This window comes from Lepidochelys kempii, chromosome 2, assembly GCF_965140265.1.
Source record: "Lepidochelys kempii isolate rLepKem1 chromosome 2, rLepKem1.hap2, whole genome shotgun sequence".
Lineage (NCBI taxonomy): Eukaryota > Metazoa > Chordata > Testudines > Cheloniidae > Lepidochelys > Lepidochelys kempii.
Genome location: NC_133257.1, coordinates 223,084,705 through 223,103,533, shown reverse-complemented (window position 1 = coordinate 223,103,533; position 18,829 = coordinate 223,084,705). Strand labels below are relative to the sequence as shown.

Sequence of the window (18,829 nt, the reverse complement as noted above, 5' to 3'; positions counted from 1 at the left end):
TATACCACAGACATGCTTTATTTTTTACACTTTGTAATGGGGTAGTACTACAAGTCATGGCAACATATTGCATTTAATAGTGAGTCCAGAAAGTTTAGGCAAGGCATAGTTTTCTTTTAGATAACATTTCAATCTCCAGAAAATGGTTTCTATTTTGTATGCTGCATTTAACAGTGTAATAGTTGCTAGTCAACAATTTACCTTTATGAATAACCAAAACTAAGGCTTAATCAACAAATAAATAAAAGTGCCTCTAACAAAAGAGGTAATTAGTGCTATCTTGCATCATAATACTCTCCAGTATAAGAGCTTATAAATCTGGCTTCACATTTAAAAATTATGCTAAGTAGCTTTAAGAGGTCATTAACTGACAAATGTACGAAGGATAAAAACCCCAGCGATTCAATAGAATCAGTAAGTTTTAAGTACTTAAATATAAAATGTAATGGAAAGATGCTATGCAAATATTTGCATCTTGTCCATGCTGGTTCCCCAAACTATCAAAAGGCATTTGGTTATATTGAATTCGTCTTAGGGCTTGTCTACATATACAATGTTGCTGCAGCTGTGCCACGATAGCACTTCAGTGTGGACATTACCAAAGCACACCTGAGGGGTTCTCCCATCTGCATAGGTAATCCACCTCCCCAAGAGGCAGAAGCTAGGTCAACAGATGAATTCTTCCATCCACCTAATGTTGTCTATAGCAGGGGTTTGGTTTGCATAGCTAATGTCTCTCAGGGATGTGGATTTTTCCACACCTTGAGAAACATAGCTCTCTCGCTGTAAATCCCCAGGGTAGACCAGCCCTTAGCAATGCTTGGTCTCAAATTAAAATTAACCAACATTCTTCCAGTTTAGGTCAGTTAATTCCTCCTTAACCTGCGAGGTGAATTTTTTTTTTTTAATTTCATTTTAAAATTCTAAGCCATGATACTTATAGAAACTTGCCAACCCACACCCAAAGCATCACAAGTATGAAGATACTGTACTTGTAGTTTCAGGTGGTTTAATCTATGCTACAATAAATCTGTTTTGAAAAAGCATAAGCCTTTTTCATACTTTTATAATCTGCAAATTGCTACAAGCCTTATCCTGAGGTCCTTGCTCAGGATCAGGCCCTAATTTTGTTAATATTTGTTTTTACTTTATTAAAAACGTGAAACCCATTAAAGGAAATTCAAAGTTAAAGGTTCACATTTTGTCCTTGCGGGCGCATTTTTTATTTATTTATTTTTGTGCATTTCCAAAGATACTTCCCCAAGAAGTAACTTGAGCCAAGATGTAAATATGCACAAGGTAGTATGATAACATTTGTTAACCCCAGAAAATAGGGGATATGATAAGAAAGCTTCTGGAATGGTAAACATTAAGACAAAATATACATAACAAATGCACTGATATCTAATATAATTTACAATAACCATTTAACCACATTTATCAACAGAGTATGTAAATTTAAGGTCTGTCCTCACAGATTAACACCATTTTGTAATTCTCTTGAAGTGGCACAAAAAAGCTGGATATAATTTGCATCATCTCAGTTTAATAATCCAGTAAATTACAAAAAAGACAAAGAGTGCAAAGAGCATCATGTAGCACAATAGTTTTGTCTGGCTCCCTCTGGAGAGTGTTTTCAGTCTGCCTATAGTTGCATCTAGAAATCCACCCGTAGAATCAAAGTCAGAGTCCTATGAAAAAGGAGAACATAAAGAGAATCATTTTAAGCAAGTAATACCACGCTACAATGCTCTAGGCACAATCACTTCTTGCATTTGTCTTTTCTTCTTCTATTTAAAGTATTAAAAAACCATTTCAAACCAGCATATGAACAGGCAGTTACATCTTGCTAGCCTATAATAAAGGGAAGTCCTCATTTCATGTCCATTCCATCTGATTATCTATTTTCAGGTACAAGACCATCTTACACAAGTAACCAATTTTCTTGGATTTTTGCTTCCCTCCTCCATTTTTTAAAATCAATTCTAGCACTGACATGCCCCCTGTACAGGTTTGTCAAAGCTATATTTTAAATCCTATTGCATGTTTGTTTTAATGGAGCAGAAATAGTTAGACTCATCTGGGACCTACCAATCTTTACTGCTCCTTTAAAAGTTATATTCATACAAAGGCCATGTCTATGCTTATCGGGGATCAATGGTGCTGTGATCGATGCAGCAGGGGTTGATTTAACAGGTCTAGTGAAGACCCACTAAATCGATCACAGAGCACTCTCCGGAACAAGAAGATTAAAGTAAGAGATGCAGCGCAATGCAGACACTGCAGTAAGTCAACATAAGCTACGTTGACTCCAGCTACATTTTTCATGTAGCTGTAGTAGTGTAACTTAGGTCAACTTACCCCAGTAGCGCAGACAAGGCCAAAGTGTTTACATGAGGAAGCACTGCTGCTACAGAAATAATAGCTAACGGTCAATTTGGAGGACAGAACTGTTCCTCCTTTTTGTCCCTATAATAATTAACATTTTTGTGGTATTATATAACATAAGGGATAAGTTCTTAGTCCCGTCACTACAAGATTCTTAATATAAAAAATGCCAACTATAAACAAGCATATGTATATATCACTGTAAAAATTAATAAGATTAATTGCTACATACTTACCATGTCTGATAACATTTTATTCTGATTTTTAACTTCTGTTCCAATTTCAATGGAAAGCTATAAAAGAAGTGAGCATTACCATTACTTATATTATTTGAGCCATATAAACCAGATTTGACTATTATATACTGGGAGAAGTCATTCTGAAAATATCTGTCATCTCCTGTGTTTTTCTAGATGTAGTAACATGGATGCTATATTTTGAAAGAGGCTAAAGAAAAGCATCTATGAAATTGTGCACAAGTGCAATAGATAAGGCCCTCAACTCTGGGACACTTGTTACTTTAACACCATCCCCCTATGGCAAAGTGGCTCTAACCTGAATGCATCTCCCGACATGCAGATGCATCTTCTGGTGATGTAGTGCTACCACCGCATCTACATTTATGTTGTATCAGTTTACGACAAGAACATATACAGCCTAAAGACTGGCATTATTTTATGGTATACATTTTTCTCAGGATTTTTTTTAGGTTCTCTATAAAGATTGATTCTGGAATCAAATATTCAGAATAGAGAGAAGGTGTTTATAGCCTTTTCCCTATTTTTCTCATTTTACTAAGAACCACTCTTCACAGTGGAAGAAGACATAGCATGAATTTCCAGAAATTTAAAAGATATGGGTGAAATTTACATAGCAATACGCTACTCAAGGGTGCAGTTATTAGGTTATTGACACACCGCTTGGATGGCTGAATGTACTGTCTGTGTTCCTGGTTCTCAGTACACCTGAAGTATATGGCAATCACCTAACTAATGCACACCCTGGAGTAGGTTATTGCTATATTACTAACATGTTGACAGCAGAATTTCAAACTTTCCTACCTGGGGCCACCCAAATGACCTACTTTTTTGTGTCATGATCCCACTCCCATGGTCTTTTGCTCTTTTTGTAAGAGGGTACTGTGCAGATGATTCTAAGTGGCACTTATCAGGAGTATAGCACAGTGCGGGCAGTAAGGAAGATGGTTAGGAGAGACAAGCTGTGAGAGCAGAAATCAGAGCTTCTTCTTCCCTCCCTTTAGTTCACTCCACTAGATCTTAGCAGTCACTGTGTTTTGGTGATTTTACTTCAAAATCCCAACTACCACCTGTGATGCAACCCCCAATTTGACAATCCTAGTTCAAAGTATGATTTAAGATGACAGCATTTATTTAAGCTAATGTCTCTATGCTTGTCTAATTGGAACTGAATTGCTTAATTATGAGCAACAGTCTGAGCAATAACATTGTAAGGGCTTTGATTCTGTAAAATTCATTGCCTTGCACCACATCTCTAGAAACAGCACCTATAGTGAGGACTCCAAAATGTTTAATAGGTTTTGGAATGGATTAACTATTGGAAAAATGGAGTTTCTTGTTGAGTAGAGTGGACTCTCAGGGTTCTAGTTAGAAAAGGATTTATTTTAAAAATACAGTACTCGGTCTCTAGAATGAGTTTCCCTAGTCAAGAAGTTTCTTCTTTTGAGGAAATCAGGATGTTACTTCCAAAATAATTATTCCATATTATACATTCATAAATAGATGTAGTAAAAGTTGTCCAAACCTCAACTTAAAGGACTTGATTGTTCTTCAACTACTGTCTCTGCTAAGTACAAGTAGTCTAATTTCTTAAATTAACAGGAACAAACAAAAACCTAGTTGTCAGGCCAATTACGGAGCTGAACCCAGGCTTCTAGTTTCCCTGGCCAGTGTGAGTCATACTCAAGGAAATGCTGACTTCTGGAGTTGACAATAAGCAGTAAGTATAGACTCTGCTGTCCTCATCAGGCAAGTAGCTTCATGATTAGCGAAAAAGGACAGCAGGAGCTAAAGTCTAATTAAAGAGGAAATCAGCTACACGAGTGAATGCACTGTGCTTTTTGACTGGCAATATTTTGTTCCGGGATTCAATTTATGTTCTAAACTTTTCCTCTATTGCTGCTTCACTATTGTGCACTTAATTCAATCAAAGTGATGATGCCACTATAATTATATACTTACTGATTTTATGGCAGAGACTTTTGTACGCAGACTTTCAGTTAACCTTTCATTTTCCTCTTCGTGTACACTATACCCACTGTTGGTATAGCCATAGTTACTGGTAGGTGCTCCTTCACCTAAACACAAAAAAAACGGTAAATCAGGTCTACAGACAGGAAATATCATCCAAGCAAAATACAGTATCATGGGGATCCCAGTCCATCTATGGTTACAAATGCATTTCCTTGTGCATCCCTGCAGCATCCTCAAGAGTGAGCAAGAGACATTGTTAACATATACATATTCTCTCAGCCAATTAGAACATTGAGTTTAGCTTTCAGTTCAGAAATTGGGAAAATTAAAAGGTTCTTTGGTAACCTTGATTTAACTAATTCATATATCACAACCCAATTTTGCCCTCAGATACAGTACATTTGTGTATTCTCCAAGGAAGACAGCCTGAATGTTAAAAGCATACCTGAAAGTAGAACTGAGTCCATTGTATATTAAGGTATACATTCCCAACTATGCTGTATGTGGCATTCAGGAGTTAAGGTTACTCAGTAAGTCTTCATATTTTTGACTTTGAAATGTTTACATTTGTAACCTGTTATATGAAATATAGGTTTTAATGTTCCTTTAGTTTATAAAAAGGGAAAAGGATTAACATACAGGCTGCGTAATCAGAGGTTTCCTTATGTTTCTACCAGCAAGAGACCTCTGCCTTGCGGTGGAATGCTGCACTTGGCAAGTCTTCTGCTAGGTGGATGAAGGAGCTTCACAGTTGCTACCCAGACTGTCAACTGGCAGATGACTGACCAGTACAGGAGAGTCAGTGCCAAAATCATCAGCTTAGTATGCTCACCCCCTCCTATCTCTAATAAAGAGACCATCCAACCAGCAGCTAAACAGCATACTGGGAGAGATATACACCAAGATCCCTGCATTCCCCCCTCCCACCCACGCACACCACCCAGTACTCAAAGTAAAAACAGTCTAGCTTTGCAGGGCTAAGAGGAATAGCAGGGTGAAGCAGGCCACAAGTAGAAGACATACCAAGGGAGGTGGCTGGATAAAAGCCTGGGTTTTTATCTGCTAAATTTTAGAATAGAGATTGTATTTACTTTCAGCGAGCAATCTAGTTCCTATCATTATTTATCATGACTAGCTAAAAATTTCAAATCACACTAAAACTGTTTGAATCCCCTCAACAAATTAATTCTCTCAGTTCATCTTTGAAAAGGTTTTGAGAGAGAGGAGACAGAGCAATCATATCAAAACTAGAATAATGGATTGATATTATCTCTTGACTGATTTCCCACTGTACTGTACATAGTAAAGGCATACACAGGAAAACAGGATAACTAGATAACCGATATTAAGGATTTATGATATTCCGTAATACCATGGTGGTTTTTTGTTTGGTGGTTGTTTTTTTACAGATGCAGATTAAAAACAAATTTTTTTCACCAGTTGGCCTGATGACAAGTTTTCAGTAAGGATGAATGAACTGGAAAGCTTCCATTTTACTATCATGTTACTCAACAATGGGGAAATGGATCTTTTTTCTTTTATTCTTTTAAATTTTTTTCCAATCAGATTTGGATTAAGACCAAAGTTGGCTCAAAGGGAATCTTTTCGCAGAGTCACAAGCATGTGCCAAATATGAAGTTATAACTGAAGTAACCTTATAGTACTCATTACTAAGTGAATATCATAATAGGTACGTGTTTACAATGGACTTCGATAATCTGTAGCTTGGAGCCAGAGTCCGGTAGTTATACATCAAAGATCATTGCAAGAGACAGTCTTTTACAAATGGAACAAGCATTCCAAGTCTTTTTAATAAGCAAACCCCATATTTACATAAACCACAACTTCAAGTGGGAATGGGGTTGCCAGACAGGTATGGAAGAAGTACAAAGGGCAGACTTTTGAGAGAAATCAGTGCCGTGTGTGTACTGTCCCACAACATTGTGTGCTATCATTGTGGGAATAAGCAGTATGCAGTAAGCACAACTGTGTAATAGGCAGCCAAAGAAGGCACAGGTGGCTGGCAGCAATGGCAGAAATTCTAGAAATTATAAGTATTCATAAGAATAGAAGAATTTACGTAGACAACCTCTCTCAATGTGCCCCAATCTGAGCGGGACTGGGTAGGAAAGTAGAAACTGAATAGATTAAATAAAACAGATTTCTCCTAAAATACAATGTAAGAGTCTGTCAAGAGTTGTGAAATAGGAAGATACAGGATTCACGCTCATCTTAAAAGTGCACAAAAAATTGTTTCTTTGGATTCTTTAAGATCAAATATTCTGCTAACTGGAACCATCTACTGAAATGACAGAGCACAAAGTTTAATGAACCTGTAAGCAAGCAGGACATTTTTTAATGTCCTCATAATAGCAACGTAGCCACACGATAAATTTAAGTCACTCTGGCCTTCTAATAGCTTTTCAACATTAGTTTCATTCAGGAACAGTCTGTTAGTGCCCCACGCTGGAGGGACGGCGAAAAACTCCCAGGGCCTCTGCCAATCTGCCCTGGAGGAAAATTCCTTTCCGACCCCAAATATGGCAATCAGCTGAACTCCGAGTATGTGGGCAAGACTCACCAACCAGATACCCAGGAAAGAATTCTCTGTAGTAACTCAGATCCCACCCCATCTAACATCCCATCACAGGCCATTGGGCCTATTTACTACGAAAAGCCAAAAATCAATTAATTGCCAAAATCATGTTATCTCCTCCATAAACGTATTGAGCTTAATCTTGAAGCCATATAGGTCTTTTGCCCCCACTGCTTCCCTTGGAAGGCTGTTCCAGAACTTCACTGATGGTTAGAAACCTTTGTCTAATTTCAAATCTAAACTTCCTGATGGCCAGTTTATATCCATTTGTTCTTGTGTCCACATTGGTGCTGAGCTTAAATAATTCCTCTCCCTCTCCAGTATTTATCCCTTTGATATATTTATAGAGAGCAATCATATCTCCCCTCAGCCTTCTTTAGCTTAAGCTAAACAAGCCAAGCTCCTTAAGTCTCCTTTCATAAGACAGGTTTTCCATTCCTCAGATCATCCTAGTAGCCCTTCTCTGTACCTGTTTGAATTCATCCTTCTTAAACTTGGGAGACCAGAACTACACACAGTATTCCAGCTGAGGTCTCACAGGTGCCTTGTATAATAGTACTAGCATCTCCTTATCTTTACTGGAAGTACCTCGCCTGATGCATCCCAAGACTGAATTAGCTTTTTTCACGGCCATATCACATTGGCGGCTCATACTCATCGTGTGGTCAACCAATACTCCAAGGTCCTTCTTCTCCTCTGTTACTTCCAATTGATGCGTCCCCATCTTATAACTAAAATTCTTGTTGTTAATCCCTAAATGCATGACCTTACACTTCTCACTATTAAATTTCATCCTATTACTATTACTCCAGTTTACAAGGTCATCCAGATCTTCCTGTATGATATCCTGGTCCTTCTCTGAATTGGCAATACCTCCTAGCTTTGTGTCATCCGCAAACTTTATTAACACCCTCCCACTTTTCGTGCTGAGGTCAATAATAAAAAGATTAAATAAGATTGGTCCCAAAACCAATCCCTGAGGAACTCCACTGGTAACCTCCCTCCAGCCTGACAGTTCACCTTTCAGTATTACCCACTGTAGTCTCCTCTTTAACCAGTTCCTTATCCACCTTTCAATTTTCATATTGATCCCCATCTTTTCCAATAGGAAACGCTGAAAAGCAAAACAATTAATTTTATCAATTTGCAACCTCCTTTTTATGTTGAACATTACCTTCAATGTAGCACGAAATGAGCAATTAGGAGAAGTGTCTGAAGCCCTTCAACCTTAGTATACCCATCCAGACATATTTAAATTTGCAGGTCTTGCAAGTGAAGAAAGGGGAAAAATTTAAAGAAACAATATTACAGAGTGAGCTGGTGGCAATCCCTATATTTTAGTTACTTTGACATTAATGGTTTAATATGACCCAGGAATGGGTACAAACATCCATTCAGGGAAAGTATGTTCCCATTTAATACTGATCCCATATCTGAACAGAAAATCAAAGAATACTGTCTGAATTAATCCTAAACTTCTGATGCATGGGTCACATGATATAAATCCTGAAGTATTAATACCTACCAGTCCTAGAACGCATTGTGGAAGCTCAAAAGTTCTTTTACTATCACCATCAACACCATGCTTGGTTGACCGAAAGATAAGGATGCCCAAACTTCCCAAAGACTCTGTGGAATTCAGGAACAGTCTCTATATTTGCACCCAACTACCATAAATGTTAAAATGTATAATGAGCACAAACTTTTTAAAAAGCATGACTTTTAATCAGAGGCGGGATAGATAAAAATCTATGATTTTTAAAAGAAATTTTTAAAAATTGGATTTTTTATTTAAGTCGGATTTTTTTTTTTGATAAAAAAGAGTTTTAATTAAGATACATTAGGGCTCAAAGATATCTCATCATGGACTAGAGATTATAAATTCTAATTCTATAGTATGAGATAATATATTCATGTAATGTTTAAGAAAAGTTTTGTAAATGAGTTCCAATAGTTCATGGATTAGGGACCAATTTTAGGGGGTTCCACAGGCGTCTGTATAGATTATTTAGGTTAATCCTTCTATCTACTCAATGGGACTCAGTGCTCAGTCTAGAAGATACCATCAGAGATGCTTAGTTTTGCAGTTCTCGAACTGTGGATTTGTGTCTCCAGAAGTAAAATTCTTGTTAACAGCAAAAATGTTTGTAAATAAATAAAGAAACAACATATAGAGGTGAGAAATAACAGATCTCAACTCTGTTGTCCCTCTGCAAATTTCTGACCACAGAGTCAACCCCTTCTCTCTAAAAGTGCAAAGTTTCAAAAAGTTCAATGAATAGAAGATTGGGGGCGGAATAAATCTGGACAAGGAGAGGAAGTCTGGAGATAAACGTGAGAAGTGAGGGACAGATGCTTGTTTTGTTAAAATATTATATATTTGCTGTAGAACAAAAAAAACCAAAATACTTAATGTTGGTGTTTTAGTTAAATAAAACTATTTAAATGTCTGTCTGGTGATGTTCTCCTCCTAATACAGCATGGCAAGAAAATCCTCCAAATATTAATGATTAACCCTTTGAACTGGAGATAGTTCACCTCCCAATGACTTCATAAATATCTGCTTCAGTTACTTTTGGTAAATGAAATAACCAATCATTAATTTTTGATATAGCTGTAAAACTAATCTGAAAAGTTTTCAAAATAAATCACTTTAAAAACGTATAGTTGTGTACCTTCTAAAAATAAAACCTCCATCTATCTCTGAGTTGTGAAGAATATGTATTAAGGTAATAACAACCAACAAGAATGCACTTTTATGTAGAAAACCATGATTAAATAGAGTCTTCCTGGCTAGTGATTTAAATCATGATTTAAATCAAATCCACCCTGATCAGAGGACCACAGCGAAAGGCACTAAACATTTTTTTTTTAAAAAGCTACTGAAGGTGTGTTTGGAGGGACCCGTCACTACAAGCTGACCACTCCTTCAGTGGAAATCTGATGTGATTTAATTAGAGAACTAGACCCACACAAAAAAACCAGAAGAATTCAGAAACAGCTATGGAACCTATTACTTAACTAACACGATGCATCCCAAGCACAAAGAAGCGTCAGAAACGTGGCTGATAGAATAACAGAATTTTTTCTCTTCTAGCATTTAAAAGTAAAGATCAAGATTTCTACCCCAAATCTTGTTTGCAGAGTATGTTGTATCATGCAGTTGCATCATAATTAGAGCTCTGTGTTTGTCATGGAGGGGGCAGAAGTCACGGATTCCGTGACTTCCTGAGACCTCTGTGACTTCTGCAGCAGCCTGTATGGCTGACCCCAGGGCCAGCTGCTCAGGCAGCCCTGGGGACAGCCACACAGGCTGCTGCGGGAGTGGCCCCGCAGCCAGCTGCAACTGGAGTGGTCCCGACCCCAGAGCCAGCCGCTGCTCTGGAGGCCCCAGGTAGTTGGCCTCAGGAACACCCGAGTGGTGGCCAATGCAACTGGCCCTGGGGACTGCCTGAGCAGTGGTCCCCGGCGGCAACCAGAGCAACCACAGCTTGGTGGCCCCCCAAGGCTTCCCTGCCCCGCCGCTGGTGCCACAGGCTCCCCCTCCCCTCTGTGGCATCCCTCACCCGCAAGATTCAATAGGTATTTATGGTATAAGTCATGGACAGGTCACAGGTCCTGATTTTTTGTTTCTTATCCATGACCTGTCCATGACTTTTACTAAAAATACCCATGATTAAATCATAGCCTTAATCAGAATGGAAGACTGGAAGTAAAATAATTGTCCTAGATCAGTTGAATTCTGTACATTTAAAAAAAAATATTGTTGGTATTGCAGTAGTGTCAAAGGCCATATCTGCACTGTATGCTTCTTTTGAGGGCGTGTAGAGTATGTACTAAGGTGGCCCTCCAACCCCCAGCACAGGTTTAAATAGCAGTGTAGACAGAGAGGCACAGCTTAGGTGAGTAGAGTACAGACATGCCTGAATAGTCAGGGTATGTACTCAGGTACATATCCTACATGGCTCTCTATTCGCCCAAGCCATGCCTTCCTGTCTACATTGCTCTTTTTAGTCATGCAGTGTCCCACTGCTTCCCAGCTGGAGACTTTCCCTTTCCCTGCCACAAGGAAAAACACCAGCACTGGGTAAAGGCTCTGGCAGGGGGAGGCAGCAGGGAAAGGTTCTGGCGGAGGGGAAAAGGTTCCAGCAACTCCCCACTTCTAGAACCTTTCCCCACTTCAGGTAAGGACTCCAGCAAAGGGGAGGCAGCAGGAAAAGGCTCTGACAGCTCCCTGCTGCTGGAGCCCTTTGCCGCCAGAGCTTTTCCTTACTGCAGATAAGGATTCTGGTGGCAGGGGGAAGGCTCCAGCAGAGCAAAAGGCTCTGGCAACTCCCCACCACAGGGAACAGCTCAGCCTCTCCCTGCCAGAGCCTTTTCTCACTGCAGTGAAAGGCTTGGGGACCTGCTGAAGTCTTTCCATGCTGCCCTTTCCCCGCACCAGAGTCTTTCACTGACATATAGCTACACACTGCAGTATGGACGCAGCCTGTTTTTCACTGCACCATGTAGCTACACATACCCTACACACTGTGTAGTGTAGACGTAGCCTAAGGCCCCCAGACAGAAATCAGGGCTCTGTTGTGCTACTCATGATAGAAACAACATAACAAAAAGATGGTCTACTGGCCCAAATAACTTACAGTCTAAAACCTCATCTACACATATCATTTACACTAGCATAGTGATTTCAGTCAGGAGCGTAGGTGAAAAAACTACACACTTGGTGACATAGCTCTGCTGACAAAACCCCCAGTGTATACACAGCTATGCCAACAGAAGAAGGCTTTTCTCAGCAAAGGTAAGGTTATGAAGGGAAGTGGTTTTTATACCTGCAAAATTCATGTTTGTTGGCAAATGCTGAGTCTACCATATGGGCTATGCTGTCCTAGGATCTGTAGTGTAAACATAGCCTAAGTAACAGAGTCTGTTTTACCACATTCTGAATGGTTTGGTCAAAACTAACTCCTAACTACTTAGTAGATTGGGTAATCCATTATTTTATTCTTATATTTTATTTACATAATTACAGTTTTGTCAATTTGGACAATGTTTTTTCTCATTTACTTAACTTTTTCCCCCATTAAGGGGAAAAATCACAACCTTACAGTAGTGAAAGGATTTAACTGCTATGTGCTGTACAAGTAATAGTGCCCGTCCCCAGACAATAACATGTTCATAACTTCCCATACCCCCTTTTTACATAATTTTTCCAATGGCCAATATTCTTGTTACCCAACTGGGTTATTTCCAAGCCATACTCTAGACACATCCGGAGGTTTGATGCCAGCTGCAGAAGTAGCTTGTCTTCAGGCAGGAAATGAAGGGCAACAAACAGCTAGACATAAATTTTACAAATACGTTTTTCAAGTCACGGGCTCTGAAACAGAGTCCACGAGCTTAGTACTAGCATACCACAAAAGAAAAAGGCAAAAACAACAACAGCATTTTAAATGCATCTTCTTTCACTTTCTGTCACCCTCGGCAGGTTGGAGGATGATCTCTACCACAGATTTACATATGGGTCCCCAGAGGACTCAGGCCTCCCACTGTCTGTAAACAACAACGGACTGCTCGAGGGTACTGAGAGAAGGCCTGAAACAACGACAACACTCAATGCCTGGGAGGGGGGCGGGTAAAGGAAAGCAGCAGCTGGAGTGGTGGGGGTCTGATAAGCGGTGACCAACGAGGTGGAAAGAAAAGTATCCCAAGGGCTCCCCCGAAGAAGTAGCTCAGCGCTGGGATGGTGTGTGGCTTCTGCAGCCTCCTCTCAGTGCCACTTACTTCACGGGGGGCGGGGGGGGTGCACAGCCCCGGCTGGGGTAACCGCCCCGGACTTTAGCCAGAGGCGAGTTCAGGCCGCGGGTAAGGAGGCCACAGAAACGACTCAGGCATCATTTCCACCTGCTTACACGGCCCGGTCACCCCCCAGCTCCCGAGTCCGCCCCCCAGCTCTTCTCCGCGCCGATCCGCCCTGCAACGGCCCGCCGCCGGCCCCCGCTTACCCAGCCCAGCGCGCCTCATCCCTGCGGCGGGAGGGGCCGGGGGGCCGCTGAGCAAGGGGCTCTGCGGCCGCGGCCAAGCTCCGGCTTCCGGGCCCGCCTCAGGGGCCACCCGTCACCCCAAACGCCACGACATCGCTGCCCCGCAGCCCTCTGGGTAACGCAGTCCCTGCGCGGGCGGGGCCCTTCCGGCCGAGCCCGGGGCCTCCTGGGTAGCGTCGTTCCGGCGCGGCGGCGCCACCTGGGTCCCGCCGTTGCGGCGCAGCCGCGACTCCACGGCCAGGGGAGGGGCCGGCGGGCGAGCGGCTCAGCAGGAGCGGGCAGGGCCCGGGCTGGGCGCCCGGGGAAGTGCGTCGGCGGAGACGGGACGCTCCGGCGCCCTGTGGGGCCAGCCCGGTGGCGCGGCGGGGGCCGGAGCGGCAGCCCCTGCAGCCAACCCCTGCGTTCCCGCAGCAGCCCGGGGCCCGGGGCAGGGCCCCGCCACCCTTGGCCCCAGGCGGCGGCTGTCCGCCAGCGCCGCCCCGGGCGCTGTATTCCGGCAGCTGCAGGCCAGCTCCTGCGCCCTGTCCCCCTGTGCTGTGCCCTCGCCCCTGCAGGCTTCGCTTTTCTCTCCGCTTTCTTCTCTTCTCCGCTTTCTCCTCCCTTGGGCCCCTCTCGCCCGCTCCTGTTATGCTCCCTCTTCTCTCCCGGGCCCTAGTCCTGCCTCGCTCCCCCTCACTCCTTCACTTTAATTTCCTTTCATGCCCGCCACAAGCCAGCCCGGAAGCGGTGAGGAGAAGCCATGGCGGCTCGGGTCAGCCGCGTTCTCCAGATCTGTTGACTGAGCTGTCTATAGATTTGCGCCTGTCTTATTTCCCAGCGTCACAGTGAGCCTCTGATTCCATATGCCTCTAACACTTCATGCAGAAGAGGGTTGGCTCGATGACTTTGAAGGGGCAATGAGAGTCTCTGGCATTACTTGTGGCAGCAGGATGAGCAGGGTGTGAACATGTGACAAAATTAGTGATCATTAGGGTTGCCAGGTGTCCCGTTTTTCACGGGCACACCCGGTCGAAAAGGGACCCTGGCAGCTCCAGTCAGCAGGGTTAAGGCAGGCTCTCTACCCGCCCTGGCTCCATGCAGCTCCCAGAAGCGACCAGCATATCCCTGCAGCTCCTAGGCATAGGGGCAGCCTGGGAGGCTCCGCACTGCCCTCACCCTGATGCCGGCTCCGCAGCTCCTATTGGCCGGGAACTGCAGCCAATGGGAGCTGCAGGGGCAGCTCTTGCGGGCGAGGGCAGTGCATGGAGCCCCTGACCACTCGTGCGCCTAGGGACCACAGGGACATAGTAGCTACTTCTGGGAGCTGCCTGACGTAAGCACCACTGAGAGCCCGCACCCAAACCCCCTGCTCCAGTCCTGAGACCCCACCTGGAGCCTGCACCCCAGCCCTGAACCCCCTCCTGCACTCTAAATCCATCGTCCCTGGTGTCACCCCAGAGCCCTCACCCCCAGCCGGAGCCCTCACCCTCTCCTGCACCCGAATCCCCTGCTCCAGCCTAGTGAATATGAGCAAGTGAGGATGGGGGAGACCAAGTGATGGAGGGAGGGGGGAAGGAGCGAGCAGTGGTGGGCCTCGGGGAAGGGGGAAGGCCTCAGGGAAGGGGCAGGGCAAGGGTGTTTCGTTTTCTGCAATCAGAAAGTTGGCACCCAGTGATCATGGGTAATTTAGACATAAAGGCAGTCAGCCAGCCTGCTCTTAGTTTCAGCAAAGCTGGCTGCCTGGTGGCTCATTCAGCTAACCAGTCTGCAGGGATTTACAAAAACTTGGTCTTAACACCATCTTTTTAAATGGGCCCTGAAAACAACTTTACTTGTTAAAAAATGTGGTATATGGAATTTCTGCTGGTGACAATTTTTTTAGAAATAATCTGGGGCTAGAAAAGCTGTTTCACTCGTGCTGCAAAGGTTTCAGAGTGGTAGCTGTGTTAGTCTGTATCAGAGGAGTACTTGTGGCACCTTAGAAACTAAAAAATTTATCTGGGCATAAACTTTCGTGGGCTAAAACCCACTTCATCGAATGCATGCAGTGGAAAATACAGTAGGAAGATATATATGCACAGAGAACATGAAAAAATGGGTGTTGCCATACCGGCTCTAACGAGACCAATCAATTAAGGTGGGTTATGATCAGCAGGAGAAAAAAAACCTTTTGTAGTGGACACTGCTCCAGATGAGGCCTCACCAATGTCGAATAGAGGGGAACGATCACGTACCCCGATCTGCTGGCAATGCCCCTACTTATATTGCCCAAAATGGCATTAGCCTTCTTGGCAACAAGGACACATTGTTGACTCATATCCAGCTTCTCATCCACTGTAACCCCTTAGTCCTTTTCTGCAGAACTGCTGCCTAACCATTCGGTCCCTAGTCTGTAGCGGTGCATGGGAGTCTTCCGTCCTAAATGCAGGACTCTGCACTTGTCCTTGTTGAACCTCATCAGATTTCTTTTGGCCCAATCCTCTAATTTGTCTAGGTCCTTCTGTATCCTATCCCTACCCTCCAGTGTATCTACCACTCCTCCCAGTTTAGTGTCATCTGCAAACTTGCTGAGGGTGCAATCCACTCCATCCTCCAGATCATTTATGAAGATATTGAACAAAACCGGCCCCAGGACCAACCCTTTGGGCACTCCGCTTGACACCGGCTGCCAACTAGATATGGAGCCATTGATCACTACCTGTTGAACCCAGCTTTCTATCCACCTTATAGACCATTCATCCAGTCCATACTTCTTTAACTTGCTGGCAAGAATACTGTGGGAGACTGTATCAAAAGCTTTGCTAAAGTCAAGGAATAACACGTCCACTGCTTTCCCCTCATCCACAGAGCCAGTTATCTCGTCGTAGAAGGCAGTTAGATTAGTCAGGCATGACTTGCCCTTGGTGAAAGCATGCTGACTGTTCCTGATCATTTTCCTCTTCTCTGAGTGCTTCAGATTGATTCCTTGAGGACCTGCTCCATGATTTTTCCAGGGACTGAGGTGAGGCTGACTGGCCTATAGTTCCCAGGATCCTCCTCCTTCCCTTTTTTAAAGATGGGCACTACATTAGCCTTTTTCCAGTTGTCCGGGACCTCCCCCGATTGCCGTGAGTTTTCAAAGATAATGGCCAATGGCTCTGCAATTACATCTGCCAACTCCTTTAGCACTCTTGGATGCAGAGCATCTGGCCCCATGGTCTTGTGCTCGTCCAGCTTTTCTAAATAGTCCTGAACTGCTTCTTTCTCCACAGAGGGTTGGTCACCTTCTCCCCATGTTGTGCTGCCCAATGCAGTAGTCTAGGAGCTGACCTTGTTCATGAAGACAGAGGCAGAAAGTTCTTAAATTAAAAGTTGTTTTGAAAATGTAACAGACCTTCATGTATTAAGATGAGCACTATTTTTTGAATCATGTGCCTTAAACTTTTTCTAAGAACTGATCATATCATATACTAATAGGTTCTCAGTCTTGGTGTTGCAAAAAGGTTTCAGGTAATCCTTGAATCATGAGCACCTTCCCTTTTTATGGCTAGCTAGGAAGAATAAATTCTAAAAATATTGTTTTTTGCTGTAGTAAGATGGAGTCACAGTATTGAAAAGATTAAGAACCACTGTCCCAGTGGAACCCCTTTTTGTAAGTGTTAAAGGAGCCCTTGCAGTATACAGCTGCTCAAACTGGAAAATTCAAGATCTCACTATTACTGAATCTTTAGTGCTAGGAATAATTCAAATTTCATTTGCAAAGATAATTCATCCTCTACTATGATCCTCAACCCATTCTAATGCTTTGTCAAAATTGGGCTTTATCGCCTTTTGTTAGGGCTGTGAATCACTCTGTATGCCACTAGATTAATTTTATTTCCCAGGATGATAATCCTACTGCTAAAATACATCTGGAAGCTGTAGCTCGCTCCTTTTCCAATTCATTTTTCCTTGGTCATCCCACAACTTCTTTATCAAACTCACTTTCTGGACCCAGCAGTCATTGGATTGTGGTACATCAGGGTGCAGACAATGATTCTAGTGCAGATTAAAGTTAAGAGTTGGAAACATACGTTAATTTTCATATTTTATTTGAAATTCATTATAAAATTTATCTAATAAATTACGAGACAAATATATTCATGAATTATCCACCAAAACTGTCAAGGCTGATTCCCCACTCTGGCACTTAGAGTGCAGAAGGAGGGGGCCTGCAAGGATTTTAAAATTAATACTGTCCACTCCAGGCTTGTATTAAACTCCCAAGGTTACAGTTTTTCTCTGACTTTGGCTTGGTAAATGCTGCCACTATCCAAATGCAAACGCCTTTTCAGATCCCAGGAAGGCACATTTGGGAATTCCTTTGTGTGGGGTACCTTCAAGCCCTTTAACACCCCTCCGCGGAAGAGCTGAGAAAGAAAACAAATGAAATTAGCTGTGGCCACCAGCTAATTAAACAACATATGCACAAACCACTTAGGACATCAAAAATCCAATCCTGTTCTTAAAAAAGGTAAATTTTATTAAAAACAAAAAGAAAGAAAATACATCTGGAAATTAGGCTTTTGCTAGATTTAAAAAGAGCAATTCCAAAAATCAAGGACACAAAATAGCTTTCTTGGGGGTTCAGATTACAGGTTACAAGCAAACAAAAGCATCTGGGGTTAGCACAGAGGAGTTCACAAACCTTACAGAAAATAAAAGAAATAAACCTAATCGCATCTTCCTAGACATTTCCTAATTTATATACATATTTGGGTAGTTCTTGATATAATCTGATGATTTCCATACCTTACATACAGCGTAGTAAGAGCCCTGACTTTGCTCTGTTCCCCTCTCTCTGGAGAACAACCACAGAACACAAAGGGAAAGCTTTTTTCCCTATTTTAAAAAGTTCTAGCCTTCCCACTGGCTCTTTTGGTCAGGTGCCCACTCCCTTTTCTTTATCTGGGGGACTTTTTAACCCTTTACAGGTAAAGCAAGCAGCCACCAAGAGGGACTTTATAGCAAACTGGCTAGCTGGGTGTCCATAAAAGGGAGCTCCCCTCCCCCACATTTCATTTATCACACAAAGCTTTATATCTGTATGAATATTAACAAAAAGTTAAATAATTTATTTTAAATATATTCTGAAATTTGTCTAATAAATTATTTGAGAAATATTATCCGGCTTCACACATAAGCATCTCAGATGGTTTAATCTCATTTGAAGTTGAGGGATTTCCTGGTACTTGAGTTTAAAGAAAATACTTTTGTGAGGCTTATTTATAGATTCTCCTAATTTAAATGAGGCATTTACTAGAAAAAGGAGGCTACACTGGGTTCTCTTATTCTATAGGAGACCGGCATCCTATATTATTTTTATTTTTTATTTGTATTGCACCAGCGCTTAGAGGTCTCACTCATGAACCAAAGCCCTGTTGTGCTAGATCAGGGATCTCAAACTCAAATCACCACGAGGGCCACATGAGGACTAGTACATCACTAACACCTTTCCATAGGAAGATACAAAAGTGCCCCCACTGCCCCCAGTCCTGCCCCTACTCCACCCCTTCCATGAGGCCCCACCCTGCCCTGCCTCTTCCCATCCCTTCCCTGCCCCCATTCCAACT

General features: G+C 42.6%; 1 protein-coding gene and 1 long non-coding RNA gene across 2 annotated transcripts; both read right to left on the bottom strand.

The window, feature by feature from the left end:
- On the bottom strand, positions 1 to 13,411 carry BET1 (Bet1 golgi vesicular membrane trafficking protein). Its single transcript, XM_073333920.1, has 4 exons — positions 13,221 to 13,411; positions 4,608 to 4,723; positions 2,625 to 2,681; positions 1 to 1,691 (listed from the first exon to the last, which is right to left on the bottom strand). Exons 1-4 carry the CDS (start codon positions 13,237 to 13,239, stop codon positions 1,536 to 1,538), a joined length of 348 nt encoding a protein of 115 aa, XP_073190021.1. The 5' UTR covers positions 13,240 to 13,411; the 3' UTR covers positions 1 to 1,535.
- Positions 13,412 to 17,291: 3,880 nt separating this feature from the next.
- LOC140906061 (uncharacterized) lies at positions 17,292 to 18,051 on the bottom strand. The gene is made up of 2 exons (XR_012157032.1): positions 18,009 to 18,051; positions 17,292 to 17,626 (listed from the first exon to the last, which is right to left on the bottom strand). It is a non-coding gene; the product is annotated as an uncharacterized lncRNA (long non-coding RNA).
- Between the last annotated feature and the right edge of the window lie 778 nt (positions 18,052 to 18,829).

Bases quoted from the DNA above. Each gene is read 5' to 3' on its own strand.
- BET1 (XM_073333920.1), bottom strand. The intron at 2,682-4,607 runs GTAAGTATATAA...CTTCTTTTATAG, and splicing joins AAGTCTCTGCCATAAAATCA to CTTTCCATTGAAATTGGAAC. The intron at 1,692-2,624 runs GTAAGTATGTAG...CCTTTTTCATAG, and splicing joins ATAAAATGTTATCAGACATG to GACTCTGACTTTGATTCTAC.